The 12294-nt window shown below is 44.9% G+C and overlaps 1 protein-coding gene across 3 annotated transcripts in view; it reads left to right on the top strand.

Moving 5' to 3' along the window:
• USP46 (ubiquitin specific peptidase 46) overlaps positions 1–12084 on the top strand; it is a gene marked incomplete at both ends in the record, with an annotated part of 59251 nt that extends 47167 nt beyond the window's left edge. For 2 of the 3 annotated variants that reach the window (XM_079703412.1, XM_079703411.1), the window contains 4 exons: positions 5381–5464; positions 7543–7740; positions 11055–11133; positions 11983–12084. In XM_079703412.1, the coding sequence (XP_079559538.1) occupies positions 5381–5464; positions 7543–7740; positions 11055–11133; positions 11983–12084 (463 nt within the window). Of the gene's footprint in view, positions 1–5380; positions 5465–7542; positions 7741–11054; positions 11245–11982 lie in introns of those variants that run through there. The other variant, XM_079703410.1, reaches the window with a different exon arrangement.
• Between the last annotated feature and the right edge of the window lie 210 nt (positions 12085–12294).

The raw sequence follows: 12294 nt of genomic DNA, 5'->3' as shown, positions 1-12294 counted from the left end.
AACCCAGAGTTATGTTTCTGCCCCCCCTTTTCTTTTCCATGGAGAAATGTGTATATTGGCGATGCATACCTGATGAAGGCAGGCTAGAGGCATGTGGAGGCGTTAAAGCAGGATGGGTGGGTACAGAATAGCCTCAGAATACCTTTTAAACAACATCAGATTCTCATCTGACTGTCCAGGCGGATATTCCTGAAGTGCCTGCCCCACCCCATCTTACATCATCCTTAACACAGACCTTGACTGACTTACCTAGACCTGCCCTCATATATGCCTAAGGTCTCACCTCCCCAACAGAAAGAGAGGCCTGCCAGGTGTTGCCATTCACCGCTGACAGTTCTGTGATGGGGGTGGCAGCTTTCCAGCCTTTCCCAAAAGAACAAAGTGCAGGAGAAAGTTCCAGGGAATAAATGATGCCAGCTGATCCATTAGCTTTTTCTATTTGAGACAAAAGAGGAGGAATGATTATGATCTTTTTTGGCCCCTTTCATGGTTTAATTTGGTTTGCATTCTTGAGGGTTTCTTTCTCAAACTAGAATTATGAGTTTTCTTCTTTAACATCATGCCTGCATCTCTCTTCTGATGTGATATTTTATCATTTGTTTTGATTTTGAAAGAAGTTAAAAATCAAGCTAACATTGTAGGATTTAAACGTAAGATCCCTGCCACCTCCTTCCTGAAGGGCTTTAGATGATCAATTACAGCGTGTTTTCCGTGAACTTTTGTCCCAGAGAAATGATGATATAAATGGTGGTTAATTCAGGATACAGGTCTAGAGAAGGCACTGAAGCCATATTGTAGCTGAGCTATGATTCTGATATTTCACATCTCAGCACTGTGTCTTAGGCAGAGTAAACCATCTGTATCATAGGAGGATGCTGAGAAAGGTTTTTTTTTCTTTTAAAAAGTTCAGGAATGGCCTCAGGCAAAAACTTAAAATACGTGAAGTTTATCTTAATTATCCCCCCATGTCCTTTTTGGTATTTTTTGTCTTTTGCTTCAGGGCCTTAGTCCCTCCCTGTGGTTCCTGCACAGAAACGTACCTTTCTCCTCAAAGTGCTCCAAGTTCTGAAACCACTCTCCTCTTCCTGTGTCCTCCTGTCATTAAAAATTCCCATTCTCCCAGGGCCAGGGAGGTCAGCCTTTTAGTTCTCCCAAAGCTCTTTGTTTAAAATTACTCTCTTTTTAAAGAAATGTCTTTTCTATTCATTTTGGAAACTTGCTCTATGTGCTAAGTTTACACGCATCCCCATCACACATCCATTGCCATATGCTCATCTACTAGTTTCTCTGTTTCCCTCACTTATGTCTTGGTTTTGGTTATTATTTATATATGGTGCTTGCTAATATCTGACATGTCTTTCTTTTGGATTTCTTTTTTTGACCTTCTGTAATACTCTAGTCAGTAGTTCTCAAACTTTGGTGCATATCAGAATCACCTGGGGAAGTTGGTAAAAATTGAGGCCCAGGCCATATTCGACTTTTGTGAGCCTGGGCATCTATTTTTAATTAATTTTTCTGGGTGGTTTTTATACCACCAGAGTTTGAGAACCCCCGCTCTAGATCTGTGCTACTCAAACAGGGGTCTGTGAACTAGGGCCGTTGACATCACCTGGGATCTCATTAGTACGGCAGCATCTCAGGTCTCCTCCAAGAATGAGTGCATGACTCAGAGCCTACGTCTTGACAAGATTTCCCAGTGCATGAGTGCATGTTAATATTTGCAAAGCATTGGGGACAGTGGCTCTCAGCCCACGCAGCATACTGGAACCACCTAGGGAGCTTTAAGAACAATAGTGCCTGGTTCTACCTGGAGAGATTCTGTTGTAATTAGGCTTGGGGGAGGGTGAGGGGCGATTGAGATTGTTTTTAAAGCTCCCCAGGTGATTCTGATGAGCAGCTGGGTGAACCACTGCTGCAGATTCTAGAACAAAGCTTCCCAGCTGGTGTGCCCCAGAAGATGGGTTACAGGTGCGTGTAGATCCCCTCAGCTTCTGGGAGGCTGGGCAGAGCCTGGAGCTGCCAGAGAAGCAGCCGCATCGGTGCTGCTTCATTTCTACGTAGCACCATTATTTTATGTGGGTCATGACATGAAAATTATTGGGAAGCCTAGCTTGAGAATTCTTTTAAATTCAAATTTTTAGCTATTGTGTTGAGTGAAAAGTTAAGATTTTAATTAAAATTGTATCAAACATAGACATTAAACATGGACATGGTAGCTATCTTTACAGCCTATAGCCATCTTACCCAGGAACATAGTCTTTCTCCATTTTTTTCAAGTTTTCTTGTATACATTTCCATTAGGTTTCATAGTTTCCGTTTACAGGTATGTGTTTCATATTAGATTTGTTCCCAAAGTGTATTTTTAAAAAGTGTTTCATTGCCACTTTGACTCTTTCTAAAGAAATACGAAGAGTTTTGTGCTTTCCCAGTAACCTCTCCTCTGTGCTTTGTTGTAATTTATCCCAAGTGTCAAAAAGACCTCTCTACTCTCTCCTCTTCTCTTTGATTTTTCTCATTGAAAAGTTTCCTCAACCTTTGTTGCCTGCTTTTGTTCCCACAACTGTATAGCATCACCTGACAGGTCTGCTCTGCCTCAGTTTCTTGCCAGGGCCACTCTGTGTTCCTAACTTAGCCGCATTTTCCAATTCTCAACTCACAGATGATCCAAAAGCATCACCCTGTCTCTCCTGTGTCATTGAGCTTCCAGCCAGCTAGGGCTGGGCAGGATGGTGGTTATTTGTGAATCAGGTCTTCACATTAGGTACCAACTTCTGCTATATTTCTACGTAGTGGGTCTACAAAAACTTCTGTTTGTTTTGACGGGGGGAGGGAGAATAAGAGAGAGTAGAAAGTGTTTAATTCCTTATTTGTTGTTGTGCCTGCCTTACTTATTCTGATTCTTTAGTTGGATGAAGAGATTTGTCTGTGGTAGACATTCCAAAAATGTGAATCTCCACCATCACCCGGGCTCATCCCCCACTTCTCCTTGGTTGTTCCCGTTCCACCCCAATAAACCGTGTGTGGGCCAAGAAGAGATTTCACATCAGTTAACTCCATGAAGAGCTGGCTAGTATGCATTCAGCTAAGTTTGAGTCTGAATTAGGCACCAAGCACTTGAAATCTGAGGGTTGAGTGTAATTGCCTTCTAAACTGTTTCCTTGCTTTTTGACCCCCTCCAGTCCTTCCCCCAGAGCGCTGCCAGAAGTGATCCAAAAAGCACTGTCTGATGCTGTCGCCCCTGCAGAGACCAGTTAGAGAGCCACACGGTCCACACAGCTTCTAAGAAGCGTGCTCTGTACCTTGCATTCATGCCTTTGGGCCTCAGCCTTCACTCTGTCTGGGACCCTGGACTCTTACCCCCTGGCTCACTTTCCCTTTTTGCGAACTTGACTCAGAGATCACCCCTTGGGGAAACGTCCTGAATAATGCCAGTTCATTTCTCTGTCCTCTGTGCTTTCCCCTGGACTTTATACACACGATTCTCTCTTTGTTCCTTTGTTCAGCCGACACACATCATTGAGGGCCGTTATGGGTTGGGCCTGTTCTCAGTGCTGGGGTTCTAGCAGTGAATGAGACAGACAGGGTCACTGCCCACACAGAGGGGAGGCGGGTGATCCATCGAATAGGAGGATGCTTCAGATAGTGATAAGTGCTCAGAAGAAAACAAGACAGCAATGGAGTAGGGGCTGGATGGGTTTGGAGAGAGTGGCTGGGGAAGTCCTCTCCAAAGAGGTGACATTTAAGCTGAGCTCTGAGCAGTGAGCTGGGCCGGCCATGGAAGCATCTGGAAAGAAGCTGTCAGTGCAGGGGAAATAGCAGCAGCGAATGCCCCGAGGCAGGGAGAGCGTGGCACTCTGGAGCTACAGAGAAGGCCAGCCGGCGGGGCTGGAGCAGAGTGAAGGAGATGGGGTGGGGCGGGAGGTGGGCCAGAAGAGCAGTCAGGACTCTGAGGACAGACGGTCTGTTGGCCATGGTAAGAGATTTGAGTTTTATTGAGAAACTATTGGAGGATTTTAGGCAGGGGAGTCAATCGTGTGAAATGATTTATGTTTAGCCTGCAGTGAACACTGTGTTGCAAGTGGCTTCTTGCACGTGTCTCTGGCAGACTGTGAGCTGGGTGAGGGCAGGCATTCTCTGCGGACCCCCAGCACCTAGCCCAGGGTACTGTCAGTAGCCACTGGGGAATTTAATGAATGAACAACCTATGTTTTCTCTTGATAAGCTCTGTTTAAGTGGTTGAGTCATTAACACCATGTAAATAACATTTTCTATTTAAATAAATCTGATCACTCTGGCGCTAGGACACTCCCTATGAATAAGGAAATGTCATGGACTTTTTCAAGACTCTGGGGTATTATGATATTCTGAATGTTCTATTCAGCCTTTGAAGCAGTACCACAGGAATGTTAAGTAGAATCTCAGGGACCAGAGAAGAATGAAAAGCCATGACATTTAAAAAATGAAAACTATAGGTAGTACAGTAAAACCTCATGATAAGGTGAATACAGATATAACATCCCAGTGGCATTTGTTCTCAGGAGGCAGGCTGAAGTTATCTCCCGGCGTGTGGGGAGGTAGGGAGCAGGGGCTTGGTAGACATCTCCTGATCATTTGGGACTTCCTTAGTTCAATATAAGGGCCATTGAATATGCTTTAAATTTTATTATCTTTACTTTTGTACTCTTTGAAAATACCACCTGAGACAGACCATTTTTCATTAACCACGTAATAATGACGCCTTGCATTTTGTTTGATTGACATTTTTGGACTCGACTTTCACTGAAATGGTTGGCTTTTACTAGAGTTAGTATTTTTCCATTGTAATTTTTTTAATTTTATTATTTATTTATTTATTTATTTTTTGCGGTACGCGGGCCTCTCACTGTTGTGGCCTCTCCCGTTGCGGAGCACAGGCTCCGGATGCGCAGGCTCAGCAGCCATGGCTTACGGGCCCAGCCGCTCCGCAGCATGTGGGATCTTCCCAGACCGGGGCATGAACCCGTGTCCCCTGCCTCGGCAGGCAGACTCCCAACCACTGCGCCACCAGGGAAGCCCTCCATTGTAATTTTATTTCCAATTTACAGGTACTCTCTGTTAAACCCTGAGTTTTTTTTCTGAATCAGTTGGAAATCCTAATTTAGATCTATCTGTGTCCCATTAAATAAAGCTATACTTGAAAATCTCTTGTGGTGAAATCATAACCCAGCCCAGTGGACATGCTCTCATGCGTCATAGCACCTGCTTCTAAAAAGGATCTTTTCTCATTACTTCTTTCCCCACATTCACTTAAAAATTACCCTACAGGTAATAGGGGGTTTAAAACATGGTAAACTGAGTGCATTTTGGACTTCTTTTAAGTTGAAAATATTTTTCTCTGCAGAGACTTCAGCAACACAGAAACACTGTGTAGTGAACAGAAGTATTATTGTGAAACGTGTTGCAGCAAACAGGAAGCCCAGAAAAGGTACGTAAAGGGCTTAGCTCAGGGGATGGCTTTGTGTCGTCACAAGGAACCAGACAGTGGAGCCCGACAGATCTGATTTTTGAATCCCAGTTCCATGGTCTTGTAGCCAAGTAGCTTTGGAGAAGTCAGTTACCTTCCTCACTGGTAAAATAGGATAAGAACGCCTACCTGGGGAGGTTGCCCTTTCATCTGATTGTTTGTTCATCTGTTTGTTCATTCATTCAATGTGCCAGATACTCGTGCTGGGTAAACAAATGGTGAGCAAGTATAAGCACTCTCCTGTTGGGATTAAAGGCAAATTATAAAACGGATTTAGCATAGTACATGACACACAGTGGTCACCCGATAATATTGTTAGTATTGCCTAAATATTGGAACTCCTTATTTAGAAGACAGGCCAAAAAAAAAATCACTTAATAAGGAATCATGAGGAAATCAATAACATCAGTTTGTGGATAGGTGATAAGAAAGTTATCATATTCTGAGTTGATACAGGACCCAGAGTTGCCCATCTCTTTACCAGCACCAGCCAGTTCCAGCTCTTGGACAATGTGAAATAGCCAGTCCTTCCCTGTGTTCTGTCCCCAGAAGCCAAGAAACTCGACATTTTAATTATCCTGTGAAGGCTTACTGTGAGTTACGTTTACCCTGCCCGTGGTTGTGGTATATTCAGGGTAACTCACAGACGCCCATTCCTGCCGCCTAAAACCCTCAGGGGTCTAGAGCTGAGGTCGAAATAGTTTCTCTGCCCAGTCTCCCAGCCCTCCATCCTCAGACATGCACATCTTTTCTTGGTGCATCAAAACTTAAGAAAGGTTAGTCACTGTGGTGGCAGGCAGGAGTTAACACTTGCCAGTGGTCGAGGAACTCACCTCTTCTCCCACCCATGTAATCTAGGTCTTCCTATGGGGCATGAAGGTGTTTTCTGTTTAGCCCTGGAGGTTTATACATTAAAATGTCATGTTCCTGAAAAATACAGGGTTCACTATAAATCTTATGTTTCTGCTGATGTTGTTATTTTGCTTATTTTTACGAACAGGGTTTTTACTCCATAGATTTCTGAGTAATACTCTCTTAAAATTTGTCCTTTACAAATAATATGCATTGAAAATGTGCACAAGTTGAACAGCATTTACACTGATTCAGGACCTTCATAGAGGGGGTCCTGGAAGGCAACCAGAAAATCCTCTATTCTAGGAGAGTTATCCACGTAAACTGTGGTCTTTGTGACTTCCTACCGAGAAATATTAATGGTCATCTAGTGAAAAAAGCTTTCCATGTTTATGTAAGTTGGCGAAATGCTGCATCAAACACAAAAGAAAATCCTTTTCTGCAGGATTTCTCAAATCCCTCAGTATGCTAATGTGCGAGGAGGAACTTCAGGATAGAAGGCAGCATTGTGCAGACTTGGCCCCAGAAACCCCGCATCCGTTAACATCTCCAGGGCTCTCATGAGCCTGTTTGGGTAAATGTAGCCCTAAGCCAACCCTTGTGTTTACAAGCGAGGAACCTGAGAGCCAGAGAAGGGAAATCACTTGCCCAGAAGCACAGGGATAGGGAGGGAGAGTGGGCCCTGCCTGCCTGGTTACCTGATGGCCCGCAGTGGGCAGTATCTGAGGCATCCCTGCTGGTCGGTCCTCAGAACCCGTGTGTCCAGACTGCACCTTTCCGCTTGTCCTCTCCCCAACCTCCTTCTCTCAGAAACTCTCCCCCTCGTCTCCATTATCTCAGGGTGAGGGGGTTTGTCCAAATACTGTTCTCCCTGGGAGGCAGAGGGCAGTAATGCAGAGCAATTCTACGTATTTTCATTGGTACGAAAGTTCTGGGATGTCTCCTTTGACCAAACAGAGACCCCCCCTCCGTTGCGCTTTTCTCTGCTGGCTAGGCTCCAGCTAGCCGAGCCTGTAGAAGGCAGCTCTACATAAGCGAGTATCCTTTTATTCTTGCGAGTGGTTTGGCCGTTTGCTGGTTTGAAGCTTGTTGGACCCCTCCTGCTCTCCATTTGTGCAGGTGGCGGTGTATTCTCTTCCTCTCATGGGGGTTGGCTACCACTGATTTTCTACGTCATGGTTTCTTAGGATGAGAGTCAAAAAGCTGCCCATGATTCTGGCCCTGCACCTCAAGCGATTCAAGTACATGGAGCAGCTCCACAGGTACACCAAGCTGTCTTACCGGGTGGTCTTCCCCCTGGAACTGCGGCTCTTCAACACCTCCAGCGACGCGGTGAACCTGGACCGCATGTACGACCTGGTCGCGGTGGTGGTCCACTGCGGCAGGTGAGGGCAGGTGGGGAGCGCGGCGTGGGAGAAGCGGGAGGGCTGTCCCCGGGTGGACCCGGGCTGCGCCGGGTGGACCCCGCCGCACCCTTCCCGGCTGGTGAGACTCAGCGGTAATGGTGCTTTGGGGAGTCTCCTCCAAGCTCTGGTTTATCTATCACCTCAAAATGAACCTAAATGTACAAACATAAAATAAGATAATAAAAAATAAATTTAAAAAGTAAAAAATAAAACAATTGCATTGTAATAAAAATAATCTAAACGTTCTCTCATAAGGGAAGTACTAAGTCTCCATTGGATATAAATGACGCTTATGGAGTTTGAAATCACATGGAGAAAGAAATGTTTATGCTATGATTTTAACTAAGAAACCAGGTTACACGTATAGTATCTCAGAAGTGGTTTAAGATGTGTGAATAAAGACTAGAAGCAGTAGATGGAATCTAAAAATTTTTTGGCATTTTGAATGATTAAAATGTACTCTTAACAAATATTCTTTATGCAGTTTTTAGTCTTTCCCCAATATTCTATAATAAGTACATAATCAGAAAAAAAGAGGGAGTAAGAGAGAAGGCCTCTCGATGTAGAGAAGCAAAGTATATTTGCTGGAAGTCTTTTGAGGAAGTATTTTTTATTCCATAATTTGGTGTAAGCCTGGAAAAGTCTGCCGAAAATTCACCTGTTTGCTATCCTTTGCTCGGCTGGGACGGGTTTGTGTCCCCTCCCTGGGATCGGCATGCCGTCACCCTTATAGGTTTCAGATTAGGGCCTGTCACAGAGCAGGTGTCTTTTCCTCTCCATTCTCCTGGATTGGGTTGTGGTGAACAGACCATTACCAAGAGGATGCGTGGTTCCACGTGGAGGGATGGATGGATTGATTTCTTGCCCTGTACTGAGTGGATGGCATCAGAAACTGTGACTTCACATCTGAAGCACCTCATGTTTTGTCCCATGCAGAGTAACTTTAAGTCACAGGTAATTGCCTTACGTTCTCAGAAAGTTGTATTTGTCGATCAGTTATAAGCCATCTTTCTGTTTCGCCTGAAGAATACTTCTAACAGTCAATTCTTTTAAAGAACATAGGGGTTCAGCGATCTGGAAACTAGCCATGAACACTGGGTTGGGAGGAGGTCTTGGGGGCAGGCAGAGCCTGGCACCTGGAGGGTCTCTGGTGGCCGAGGTGGGTAGTGTGGACAGGAGGTGGAGAAGCAAAAGCTGTCAGGTGTGTGGGGTACGCAGGGGTTTTCAGTATGGATCTCTGTGGGTGGTCCCTGGGAACACTGGTGAGGACAAGGCAGAGACCCACTTATGAGAACTGGGGGGCAAGTAGGAGGTTGGGTTCTAGAATAGTCGGTCTCTGTAACTGGGGCCCAAGGTCAGAGCAGCCCTGGCAGCAAGGCTGAGCTGGTGCCGAGTCACGCATGCTACTAAGGAGGATTCTTTAAATTCTTCCCCACTAGAGGTGGAATTGTTCTCATACATGGAGCAGGTGGCTTCTGGCCGTGGGCTCTGGAAAGCTCTGAGGTTAGGGAGCTCAGCCCTTCCTTCTTGTGCCAGGACCCCCCGGCCCACAGTTGCCCCAGGTGCACAGCCTCTTTCATTGATTTCTCCTGCAAGCATTTTTAAACCCTTGTTTCCTGGGTTCCGTAGCAAGATCTGAAGTTATAGCAGTGAACAGGACACACAGGGGCCCTACCCTCATGAAGCTGAGCATCTAGTGGGAAAGACAGATAGTTAATAAGTAAACGCACCAGGCTGCTACCACCAAAACCAAACCACTGCAAAATCACTTTATGATTTTGATTAGTGCTATGAGGAACGATCGGGGCAATGACAGAGAGCAACGAAGGCACCTCTTTAGGGAAGGTGGTCGGCAAAGATTTATCTACCGAGATGACATTTGAGCTGAGACCTAAGGAGTAAAAAGAGCCAAGAAGGCAAACATGGGTGAAGACCATTTCAGGCAAGCTCCAGCGGGCACAGAACCAAGATGGGAATGGTGATGTGTATGAAAACAGAGGAGGCCTGTGGGCTGGAGCTCGGAGGGAGGGGAGAGAGTGGCCTGACAAAGGTGGGAACAGACCCTTTGGGGCATGTTGTATTTAAAGAAAGCAAACTAAGGCAAATTCAGCTTTCCAATTTTGATGGTGCATTGAAAAAACAAAACAAAACTCTAGATTTAGAGTTAAAAATTCCCTCCGTTGTGCAGATCCAACTACATAGTAGCAGCTGTTTGGTTGTTCTTTCTTTTTGTTTTCGTGCTTGTTATTATACATTTTAGTGTCACATCTTTCTAAAACTTGAACCAGATCACGTCATTCCTCAAAACTCCCCAGTGTCTTCCTGGCTCACTCACAGCAGAGTCCAGAATCTTAGCTGCGATAGCCCATTCCCGTCCCTCCTTCACCCCGGGCTCACTGGGCTCTGGCTGCCTTGCTGTTGGGTGAACACACCAAGAACTATTCCCACCCCTACGCCTCCCCCAGACCTTTGCACTTGCTCTTTCCCATTCCCGACACTTCCATCACGTGGTCACATGGCTTCTCTCTTTCTCTGTCTCTCTCTCTGACACACACACACACACACACACACACACACACACACACACACACACACACACACACACACACACACACACACACACACACACACACACACACACACACACACACACACACACACACACACACACACACACACACACACACACACACACACACACACACACACTCCCCTTCCCCTTCCTTCAGGGAAATTCCTTCTGTTCAAATCACCTGTCATCAGAGAGGCCTTCTTTCAGCACGTTATATCCAATGCCGCCTTCCCTCTATCGCTCACCATCCCGTTGCTCTGCTATATTCTTCACGGCACTTACCACCAATTGAAATATATTTGTATTTTAGTTTGTTTATTACCTCTCCAACCCTCATCTCAAGAAAGTGGGGACTTTGTTTCGTTCACTGCTTTTTAGCCTGACAGCCAGAATGCGTCTGGCACATAGTGGGTGTACCATAATTATGTGTTAATATTTGTTGAATTTGAATGTCTGTTTCCCCCAGCAGATCGCGAGTCCTTAGAAGACTAAGATGAGGTTTTTCTCATCTTTCTCTTATGCCCAGCACAGCTCCAGTCCCTGGGTGTCCTTCTGTGAGTTGTGGCCAAAGGAATGTGGAAATAGACATATATACCAAGTTCTTTGTCCTGAAGATAGAGGGTTTTTTTCCCTAGTAAATCACTGCATGTAGAGAGCTACATAGAGTTTTATGGAGAAATAAATGTTAACTTGGTGACTTTCTTTGTCTCTTCTTTTCCAGTGGTCCTAATCGTGGGCATTATATTACTATTGTGAAAAGTCATGGCTTCTGGCTTTTGTTTGATGATGACATTGTAGAGGTTGGTATGCAGATGATTGTATCAGAGAGAAGTGGGGCAGAGACGGTGTTTTGGGATGTGTGTGTGTGGACATTTGCTAAAGTAGGCCTATTTTCCCATAACCTGACTTGAAAACAACTTACGTTTCTCTCAAAAGTAAATTCTGCTGCTCCCCATTCTCCCTGGAAGGGGAGAAAGGGGTGTGATCGTGGACTTATCAGTACTGTGTTCTTGTTAACTGATTAGCGTAGACATGGGATCTCTTTGCTGCCCATGTGTAAGTCCTGTTTCCTACAGTGACTAAAGCCCTCTCTGGGACCAAATAATAAACTTCAAAGTTCTATTAAAATTCTTTTATTATACCAAATTTTTCTTGTATTGATTATTATTTTAAAATATATATTTTTTCAATCTGTTAAACCTGGAAATCTTTATATGATACCAAAGTATTCCACATATTCATTTTGTTGTAAAGGAATACCAGCTGGAGAGAATTCCACACTCAAAGACGTGGTCTGTTTTAGCCCACTTAAGGTAGCACTAAAGGGAATAAACTCTGATGGCCTGAAAGAATTAAGGTTATTCCCAAGAGCTCCCCCAGTTTACCATTTGAAAGACGGAAGTCCTGGCTTCTTCAAAGAGCGCCCACCTATGGTTGCTGATAGATTAAAGGGCGGCTTTCTTCCCCAGCGATATGCAATGTATGTAATCATGTCCCTCTGTCAGGTCTGTGGAGCTATCCATTTGCTATTGAAAGGTCCCAATTTTATGATAGTGTTTCTTACATTTTCTTGTGCATTCCATTAGCGTTTCTTTCCTTCTCCCAGGAATCATGTTAAACCGGTGTATTGTTTTCTCTTTTGCTTGCAGAAAATAGATGCCCAAGCTATTGAAGAATTCTATGGCCTGACATCAGATATATCAAAAAATTCAGAATCTGGATATATTTTATTCTATCAGTCAAGAGAATAACTTAAAGGACTGTGGAACTAAGTCGAGTGGGGAAATGTTCAAAGCGCTCTTACCTGGTTTCTCTGCAGATGTCCCTCTTCCCCCGCGGCCCACCAGCGGCACGGCTCCGAGGTCAGGGGCCTGGCCGTGTGACTCTCCCCCTTTGTTTTTCTACATGCAGCACTCACTACTCGTGGTTTTATGTTAGTCTGAGGTAGAGGTAACTGCAAT

This window comes from Hyperoodon ampullatus (genome assembly GCF_949752795.1).
Source record: "Hyperoodon ampullatus genome assembly, chromosome: 1".
NCBI classification, from domain to species: Eukaryota; Metazoa; Chordata; class Mammalia; order Artiodactyla; family Ziphiidae; genus Hyperoodon; species Hyperoodon ampullatus.
Note: the sequence above shows the minus strand (reverse complement) of the source record. Positions and strands in the feature narration are given on the sequence as shown.